This window comes from Culex pipiens, chromosome 2 (assembly GCF_016801865.2).
Source record: "Culex pipiens pallens isolate TS chromosome 2, TS_CPP_V2, whole genome shotgun sequence".
Lineage (NCBI taxonomy): Eukaryota > Metazoa > Arthropoda > Insecta > Diptera > Culicidae > Culex > Culex pipiens.
Window position 1 is genome coordinate 75,203,020 of NC_068938.1, and position 10,255 is coordinate 75,213,274.

Genomic DNA, 10,255 nt, shown 5'->3' on the forward strand with positions numbered 1-10,255 from the left:
CCAACGATAAGAATTCTATTGGTCTTGGTCTTGATTCCTACTCGAATCAAAACGTAAGAATATCAAATCAATTTTAATAGCAATTTGTCAAACCTATGAGAAAAAAAATTAAACCAATTCCGGATGTTTATGGAACATTTTGAAGTGTTCGAAATATATTTCGAATGCAGCTAAGAAAATTGGAAATGATGAAGTATTACGAAAATGCGAGCAATTTTAAGACAACAAGAACATCAAGAGCAACAAGAACAACAAGAACAACAAGAACAACAAGAACAACAAGAACAACAAGAACAACAAGAACAACAAGAACAACAAGAACAACAAGAACAACAAGAACAACAAGAACAACAAGAACAACAAGAACAACAAGAACAACAAGAACAACAAGAACAACAAGAACAACAAGAACAACAAGAACAACAAGAACAACAAGAACAACAAGAACAACAAGAACAACAAGAACAACAAGAACAACAAGAACAACAAGAACAACAAGAACAACAAGAACAACAAGAACAACAAGAACAACAAGAACAACAAGAACAACAAGAACAACAAGAACAACAAGAACAACAAGAACAACAAGAACAACAAGAACAACAAGAACAACAAGAACAACAAGAACAACAAGAACAACAAGAACAACAAGAACAACAAGAACAACAAGAACAACAAGAACAACAAGAACAACAAGAACAACAAGAACAACAAGAACAACAAGAACAACAAGAACAACAAGAACAACAAGAACAACAAGAACAACAAGAACAACAAGAACAAAAAGAACAACAAGAACAACAAGAACAACAAGAACAACAAGAACAACAAGAACAACAAGAACAACAAGAACAACAAGAACAACAAGAACAACAAGAACAACAAGAACAACAAGAATGACAAGAACAACAAGAATGACAATAAAAAAATACGAAACATATATGTTTTGTTCGTTATTTGATTATCCGAAGTCCATCACCGGATAATCGAAACATTGTATAACCGGGACTTAGAATCATCGAGTCTGGACTGTATTGTTACTTTGTTATCGCATACTGTAATTCAAACAAACTTCTACATGAAAATTCCACTTCCGTACGCATAATCAATTCACTTACATCTACGCGATTATCAAAAACAACAACATGCGTTAATCTCCCAAGCTGTCCTTCGTCCTGTCAGTACCCTCCGTAATCTCGTCAAGTTCAGTGTCTAGCTCGCGCAGTTAACCCTGACAAGATGACCAACTCCGCTATACTTTCCCTGCAAGTTCTCCTTCCCGTCATCGCCGCTGCCCTCCAACCAAAAGCCACCGACCATCTCTTTCGCTGCGGCCAACGTCCGGCCAACTCAATCGGAGTGATCACCTCGGGTCAGTCCACCTGGCCGGGGCAATTTCCGTGGCACGCCGCCCTGTACCGACGGCAGCTGGTTGGTAGTGAGTACATTTGCGGAGGATTCCTAGTGAGTGATCGCGTCATCGTAACGGCTGCTCACTGCGTGACGGCCCCGAATGGGTACCAGATGGTTCCGGAAGCGTTGTCGGTGAGGTTGGGAGTTCATGAGCTGTTGGCGATGACCAGGGATGGACAGGAACATCGCGTTGAGAGGGTTTATCGGCACGAAGACTATGTGGCCAGTTCGTATCGGCACGATGTGGCGGTTCTGATGCTGCAGACTGTGGTGGAGTTCACCAGATTTGTTCAGCCGGTTTGTTTGTGGAACGTGGAGGAGTTTGTGGCGGGGCTTGACCTGGTTGGAACTGTTTCCGGCTGGGGACTGACGGAGTATGACGTGCTGGCGAATTCGCTGAAGTCCGCGAGGCTACCCATGGTCAGCTATTTGGATTGTCTGGAGAAGGACAGGGACGTGTTTGCTCCGGTTTTGTTTGATGGGATGTTCTGTGCGGGACTTGATAATGGTGAAGTTGCGGTTAGCAAGCGATTAGGGTTGGGTACTAACCGATGTTTTTTGGACAGGAACCAACGTCTGCAACGGTGACAGTGGAGGAGCATTCGTTGTGAACATCAACGGAACGTGGATCGCACGTGGAATCATATCATTCACCGGATTAAGGGAGTCTACCGTAACGTTGTGCAATCCCAAAAGCTACGCCGGATTCGTCAACTTGCCCAGATACGTGGAATGGATTGAAAAGGTTGCTAATGCAAACCGTTTTGTACCAATTGAATCTTCCACAGACAACGGAAACGTCACGAAGAATGATTATCCCACTTCCGAGTCCTTCCCAGCGACACAAAGAATCAACACAAAAAGTATTGAATTAATCATCTGCCATCCGATTATTCGCCAGTATCAATGAAAGATTTCTAATTTTTCATCCTCTTCCCCGACCCCGCAGAATGTGCCCAGTATCGGAACGGTTCCGGCGGTACGGCCCAGGATTTGTCCTATCTGGCGTTCGTTGCGAGGGAGACTCCATTCATGCGTGTGATTGATTGTTTCGCCGTATTGATAAGTGAGCACTTTCTAATCTCAACGGCAGACTGTCGTCTTGCCAGTCGTCGTCACTCGACTCGGAATTTCTCCACCGAAATGAACCGCTCAGGTGTGTCCGGGGATTCTCTGTGGGTGATATATGGATATTGGCGTACACCCAAACGAAACGCTCCTGACAAGATAATACAAAACTCAAAAACTTTGAAACTTTAAAACTATAAAACTTTAAAACTTTAAAACTTTTAAACTTTTAAACTTTTAAACTTTTAAACTTTTAAACTTTTAAACTTTTAAACTTTTAAACTTTTAAACTTTTAAACTTTTAAACTTTTAAACTTTTAAACTTTTAAACTTTTAAACTTTTAAACTTTTAAACTTTTAAACTTTTAAACTTTTAAACTTTTAAACTTTTAAACTTTTAAACTTTTAAACTTTTAAACTTTTAAACTTTTAAACTTTTAAACTTTTAAACTTTTAAACTTTTAAACTTTTAAACTTTTAAACTATTAAACTTTTAAACTTTTAAACTTTTAAACTTTTAAACTTTTAAACTTTTAAACTTTTAAACTTTTAAACTTTTAAACTTTTAAACTTTTAAACTTTTAAACTTTTAAACTTTTAAACTTTTAAACTTTTAAACTTTTAAACTTTTAAACTTTTAAACTTTTAAACTTTTAAACTTTTAAACTTTTAAACTTTTAAACTTTTAAACTTTTAAACTTTTAAACTTTTAAACTTTTAAACTTTTAAACTTTTAAACTTTTAAACTTTTAAACTTTTAAACTTTTAAACTTTTAAACTTTTAAACTTTTAAACTTTTAAACTTTTAAACTTTTAAACTTTTAAACTTTTAAACTTTTAAACTTTTAAACTTTTAAACTTTTAAACTTTTAAACTTTTAAACTTTTAAACTTTTAAACTTTTAAACTTTTAAACTTTTAAACTTTTAAACTTTTAAACTTTTAAACTTTTAAACTTTTAAACTTTTAAACTTTTAAACTTTTAAACTTTTAAACTTTTAAACTTTTAAACTTTTAAACTTTTAAACTTTTAAACTTTTAAACTTTTAAACTTTTAAACTTTTAAACTTTTAAACTTTTAAACTTTTAAACTTTTAAACTTTTAAACTTTTAAACTTTTAAACTTTTAAACTTTTAAACTTTTAAACTTTTAAACTTTTAAACTTTTAAACTTTTAAACTTTTAAACTTTTAAACTTTTAAACTTTTAAACTTTTAAACTTTTAAACTTTTAAACTTTTAAACTTTTAAACTTTTAAACTTTTAAACTTTTAAACTTTTAAACTTTTAAACTTTTAAACTTTTAAACTTTTAAACTTTTAAACTTTTAAACTTTTAAACTTTTAAACTTTTAAACTTTTAAACTTTTAAACTTTTAAACTTTTAAACTTTTAAACTTTTAAACTTTTAAACTTTTAAACTTTTAAACTTTTAAACTTTTAAACTTTTAAACTTTTAAACTTTTAAACTTTTAAACTTTTAAACTTTTAAACTTTTAAACTTTTAAACTTTTAAACTTTTAAACTTTTAAACTTTTAAACTTTTAAACTTTTAAACTTTTAAACTTTTAAACTTTTAAACTTTCAAACTTAAAAAAAAATAAATACAAAAATTTAAAAATTGTGCAGTTATTAACATTAATATCAACATTTTGTTAACAAATTTAAGGTTCGTTACAGTATCGAGAAATTAAAAGTGAGAGTGTGTGCGTGCAACATGGAGTTAAATTTTTCAAAGTGCCATGGGAACCTTCACAGCAACTGCACAGAAAGTTTAACTCCATGTTGCACACACTCTCACTTTTAATTTCTCGATACTTGGGTAATTATCTACCAACTCACACGAAATCGGGAAAAGTTGCCCCGACCCCTCTTTGATTTGCGTGAAACTTTGTCCTAAGGGGTAACTTTTGTCCCTGATCACGAATCCGAGGTCCGTTTTTGATTTCTCATGACGGAGGGGCGGTACGACCCCTTCCATTTTCGAACATGCGAAAAAAGACATATTTTTCAAGAATTTGCAGCCTAAAAAGGTGATGAAAGGGAAATTTGGTGTCAATGGGACTTTTATATAAATTAAATCGGCTGATCTGAAGGCGTACTCGAACTCCGAAAAAAAACTTTTGTTACTCAACCGTAATTTTTTTTGGAACATGTCATTTTAAGAGAAATTGAATGTACTTTCGAATCTACATTAACGCAGAAGGGTATTATTTTCATTTAGAGCAAATTTTTTTGTTTTAGAATTTTGTGTTTTTGATAACGTTGCAGAGTTGTTTTTTAAGTGTAATAATGTTCTACAAATTTGTAGAGCAGACAACTAAAAAAAATATATAAAAACATAAGGGGTTTGCTTGTTATCATCACGAGTTGTCGCGAGTTTACAAAAAAAAGTTTTGAAAAAGTTACTTTTTGCGAGCGACCATGAACGGCCATGTCAACGACGATCAACTTTTTCAAAACTTTGTTTTCGTAGATTCGTGATAACTCATGATGATTTCAAGCAAACCCTTTATGTTTTCATGTCATTTTTTAGTAATTTTCTGCTCTTTTTGTTATACATTGTTACACTCTAAAAAATAACCCTGCAAAGGTAGAAAAAATAAATAAAATTTTGCTTCAAATGAAAAAATAGCCTTCTGTGTCAATGTAGATTCGAAAAGAACATTACATTTCTCTTAAAAAGACACTACTTTTACTCGGAATTTCAAGTACGCCATCAAATCGGCTGTTCAATTTTACACTAAATTTCCATCTCATCACCCTTTCAGGCTGCAAATTATTGAAAAGCAAGCCTTTTTTCAAATGTTATAAAATGGAAGGGGTCGTTCCACCCCTCCTTCATAAGATATAAAAAAACGGACCTCGGAATCGTGATCAGGTACAAAAGTTACCCCTTAGGACAAAGTTTCACGCAAATTGCAGGGGGGCAACTGCTGTGGGAGTTGGCGGAGAGTTGGCACTAACAAATACGTGATAACTTCGTCATTGAATGTCACAACTCTTTCGTTTGGGTGTACCCGGCCGCTGTCAGCCGACAACATAATAAATCGAATTTATTTCCTCCCTTCGTTCCTTCCGCAGAAGCCGGCCCAGAGCAATTCGTTATTATCGAAACGGAAGGTCGTACGCTCCGGTACGGGATTCGGAATTTTCATCAACATCCCAAGTTCATCGCCAGCCCGACCGAAAACAACCTCGCACTAATTGAGCTGGAAAGAAACGTATCGTATGGCAATCCGCATGTGCATTTATTATATCGATATGTGGCGCACAAATATCGTATTCTAGCTACCGCTTTTTCTATCGATTTTATGTTTCTTCTTTTGCTTTCCAGAATCCCTAGCCAGCAGATTGTGTGCCTGTGGAGCCGGGGGGAGCTCGATTTGGCGAAAATCATTCTCTACTCGGCGGTGGACGTGGCAAAGCAGCCAACGCCGCCACTAATGGAGTCGGTGAAATGTTTTGATCAACTGCTGGCCCCGTCCATTATGGTTCCCGCTGACGGATTGCTCCACTTGGCCGGGCTGGTTGTGAACAGCACGTGTGCCAGGATTCGGTTCATAAAGCTGTACAAGTTCATCCCGTGGATCGAGGGCATTGTTTGGGAGAATGACGTTTGATAAAATATCTTCTTTGCTGAGATGAGTTTGATTGTTGGATGAGAATGTAAAGTTCGTCAGAGAGTTCCAATAAAATTTCAATACACAATCATTACATTGATTGATTTCTGATTTCTGCATATTTGTACGACCCAATCTCTCTCCAGCATGTCCATCAGTATGTCAGTAAGGGCAACCTATGCTACCCAACACTGGACCGCACACCTTAAAAATATTCCTCCAGCTTCTCCACTTTATGACTTTATTACTGTCGCGCCGGTACAAAGCGATAAATGAGTATGAATAATAATGACGCCTGGACTGGCATTTTACAACATGCTTGCTCAGCACCAGCGCCGCAACCACAGTCCAGTGTCATCCCGGAAAGCGTCCTGGAGTAGAACAGTACGGCAATGTACATTACAACTAGAAACAGTCAAAAAGGATAAAAAGTTATTTAAAAAAAATGAGTTCATTAAATTTTGTGATTTTTGATAACATTGGATACGTTTTTACAAAAAATTGAGTTTTTCTCAACCTTAATGTGTGCCCTTATTTAAAGAAATAGTTTTTCCAAACAAATTTTTTAACAGTTTTGCTCCGATGGTTTTGATAAAGTGCATACCATCCATCGCTAGTGGAACGATATCTTTGTGGAGGCTTGGGTGGAGGAATCTAGAGAAAAATTACCAGCATAAGCTTCTTGGCCTTCTTCTTGCAGATAGTTACACGTGCACCTCTATCTCCATGTTTCGCCGTTGCTGTGATCGTACTTCCTTGATGCACGTCGCTTTTTGACGTTTCAAGAAAAATGCGATTTTCAGTTTGACTTTGAATAAACAAAAAAATATCATTACTGTACACATTTATCTCATTTGGCAAATGCGTCAACTTGGAACGCTTTGAAAAATGCACAAAATTACGTCAATGACTAAATTGAACCCATTTTTGAACCTGCGCCAAGCTAGCACGACCACGACAGCGTCCAAAACTCCAATATCAGGCGGTGGCGGTGGCCCATAAAAATGCAAAGACAACATCGCCACCGAAGAAGCGCACACACGACGAAGAAGGGGGCAAAGTATTGACGTGACATATTTATAGCATTATTAAGATGCATCAATAACACTTTCGGTTAAACTGTTCTGCTCGGGCGGTATCGATACGGTGGCGAACGCTGACGGAAAAAGTGGCTCACGTGCAGGAACAAGAAGAGTTTTAAATTCTAGAGTGTTTTTTTGAAGGTCCATTAAATTTTGAGCTATTGTTGAATAATGTGATCACATACTCAACTCGCATTATGGAATTCATATTGTTAAAGTCATACATTTTTTTACATTTGTGTTTTATTTATTAAAACTAACCTCGTTGGATAAATGTACGACTCGTGCTAAAAATTTTTTTTTGCAACTTGTTCCATACGCTACTATTTTTGAACATGGTATTTTTTTAAATCTATGAGAAACGAAGAATTAAACTATTTTCAAGCTCCAAAAAATCATTTAAATATGTGACCATTCAGAGACACCCAACGAAAACAGCATGATTTAAAAAAAAAGTTTTCCGATCTTGCTCAAAATGGGAGTGGGCGATCTCTGGGTTAGGGTGGTCCACAAAACAATTTCAACAATTTCATTTCAACCGGTGTAAGCTCTTTTTAGATGAAAATGAGTGGTAAATGGTTGAGCGGTTAGTGAAAAATAGGTTGGAGTTTTAAATAATATTTGAAAATGTCGTATGAAAACTTAAAATGCGTTTTTGCAGGTCTCGGGACCAAACAGCTGTGATTGTTGAAGTTAAATATGCTCACTTTTCCCATTTTAAAAACAAAAATTTATAAAGCAATATTTAAATGTTGTCTATGCTTTGGACATCAAATATTACTTATTCAACGTATTAAATTCATTTTATTTTGTCTTTAATTTTTTATGAACATTTTCGTTTGATTTTTTTTAAATATAATCAAAATTGAATTCAATATTATTCCTTATTAATATTTCTCAGAATTAATTGAAAAATTATACCATAAAACAAAATCAGTAAACATGTGTAATAAAAAAAATTAGATTGCTAGTTACAGATGTGACGAAGAAAGCTTAATTTAGAACTAAAACTGTTTTTAACTTCTTTTTGCATTAATTTTGAATTTGAATAAGCACTTTTCTATGGCAACCTGAAGAAAAAAAAAAATATGAATCTCTTATTCGCTGCTTAAATAAAGATTATAAAATAAAATCAATAACATTATTCTGAAGATAAAGATCGTTGCAAATGTTTTTTTTTTCAGATTACAGTCGTGCCTCGGTTTAGCATCGCATATGGGGGATGCAAAACCGAGCCGTGCATAAATGAAGCACAGAACGTATGGGATTTTGGCTACACGGAGAAAAAAGAGTTCCCGAAATCGTGAAAACGCGTTCATGAAATTGGGAACCACGAACGTTTTTGTAAAACGTACCATGGCATTTGAACACTTTCTTCGTGGTTCCCAAATTCATGAACGCTTGTTCACGATTTTGGGAACTCTTTTTTCTCCGTGTATATGGGAGACATCGGTAATAATTGAATGAAAAATCATGTAAACATCAAACTCCATCCATTATCCACATCCATTTCCATTGTATTTATAGTTACATGAAAATTTTCACAAAAACGTTATTTTCCTGTTTTTTGAAAATGTAATTATTTACCCTAGAAAAACCTCAAAGTATTTGTTATTTCAATATGGGTCATAATTTTTTTTCACAAAACTACGTATTTTCGAAAAAAAATACTCGAAATTCGATTTTTGCAATATGGATATCTAATGATCTAGTCTCTTTCATACATTTGGAATGTGATAACAAATTTTTTAGCAAACACTCACATTTTTTACAAAACTTCGTATTTTCGAAAAAATACTCCAAATTTCAGTTTATTCCAATATTGGTACTAAATGACTGGGAGTTTTTCATACATTTCCAATGCAATAACAAGATTTTTTGAAAATACATTTTCACAAAAGTACGTTTTGTGTTGTTTAATACTTAAAATTTCAGTTGGGTAATAAATTTTGAAACATTAATTTTGAGTATTTTTTAGAAAAAAAAAACCTAGTTTTGTGATTTTTTTTCGTATTTTCAAAAAAAAAAGTTATACTTTTCGAAATTTATTAAAATATCTCGATCATTTGATACTCATATTGTCAAAAACTGAAATGTTGAGCTGATTTTTTTTCGAAAAAAACGTAGTTTCGTAAAAAAAGTTGTTTGTATTTTCAAAAAAATGATATCCATATTGTAAACAACTGAAATTTTGAGTGTTTTTTTCGAAAATATGTGGTTTCATAATAATTTTGAGTATTAAAAAAACGATACTATATTCGAAATGAATAAAAGAATCCCAATCATTTGAAACTCATATTAAGAAAAAACTGAAATTTTGAGTATTTTTTTTTGAAAATACGTAATTTTTTGATTTTTTTAGTATTTTCAAAAAATGTTGTTATTACATTAAAAATGTGTAAAAAATTCCGATCATTTGATATCCATATTGTGTAAATTCTTAAATTTTGAGTTTTTTTTGTCAAAGAAAACGTAGTTTTGTAAAAAAAATTTAACATTTGAAATGTATGAAAAAATCCCGATAGGTTGGTAACCATGTTGTTAAAAATTAAAATTTTAGCTTTTTTTCAAAAACACGTAATTTTGTGAATTTTTTTCAGTATTTTCAAAAAAGTTTTGCATTTGAAATGTATGAAAAAAACCGATCATTTGATACCCATATTGCAAAAACAATAATTTTGAGTATTTTTTCGAGAAACATTGCATTTTCAAAATACAGGAAAAATACGTATTTTTGTGAAAATTTTCATTATAAGTGCAATCGATAGCTGACATCATCCCAATTCCAAAACACTGTAATTTTTTATGTTAGTATGATTTTTCATACGATTATAGCCAATATCTCCCATATAGCAAAAATCCCATAAGCTCTGTGCTTCAGTTAAGCACTGGGTCATGCTTAAGAGGTTACAAACATGTAGAAAATAACAAAATTTTATATTGCAGAATATTTGTAAAATCAACTCAAAAGATGATTTTCAATCACTCCTGAAAGTTTCATGGAGATATTCAATGATTAAACTGAGTAAAAGAAAATTTATGCTCAATCGGGCTTCGTCATGCACACAGAAT

At 33.4% G+C, this 10,255-nt stretch overlaps 1 protein-coding gene across 3 annotated transcripts; it reads left to right on the forward strand.

The window, feature by feature from the left end:
- The first annotated feature begins 1,174 nt into the window (after nucleotides 1-1,174).
- LOC120421101 (chymotrypsinogen B-like) lies at nucleotides 1,175-6,203 on the forward strand. Of its 3 annotated transcripts, none has more exons than XM_039584248.2 (5): nucleotides 1,175-1,921; nucleotides 1,980-2,276; nucleotides 2,363-2,569; nucleotides 5,563-5,707; nucleotides 5,816-6,202. In XM_039584248.2, the coding sequence occupies exons 1-5, from the start codon at nucleotides 1,240-1,242 to the stop codon at nucleotides 6,099-6,101; spliced, it is 1,617 nt and encodes a 538-aa protein (XP_039440182.1). In that variant the 5' UTR covers nucleotides 1,175-1,239; the 3' UTR covers nucleotides 6,102-6,202. The 3 variants fall into 3 exon arrangements, with proteins under 3 accessions (XP_039440182.1, XP_052563708.1, XP_039440181.1); XM_052707748.1 differs by having other exon boundaries at nucleotides 5,563-5,702; nucleotides 5,816-5,956; XM_039584247.2 differs by having other exon boundaries at nucleotides 5,563-6,203.
- The last annotated feature ends 4,052 nt before the right edge of the window (nucleotides 6,204-10,255 follow it).

Coding starts and splice junctions, on each gene's coding strand:
- LOC120421101 (XM_039584247.2), top strand. CDS start 1,240: ATGACCAACTCCGCTATACTTTCCCTGCAAGTTCTCCTTCCCGTCATC. Junction 1,922..1,979: donor CTGTGCGGGACTTGATAATG/GTGAAGTTGCGG, acceptor TTTTTTGGACAG/GAACCAACGTCTGCAACGGT. Junction 2,570..5,562: donor CACCGAAATGAACCGCTCAG/GTGTGTCCGGGG, acceptor TTCCTTCCGCAG/AAGCCGGCCCAGAGCAATTC.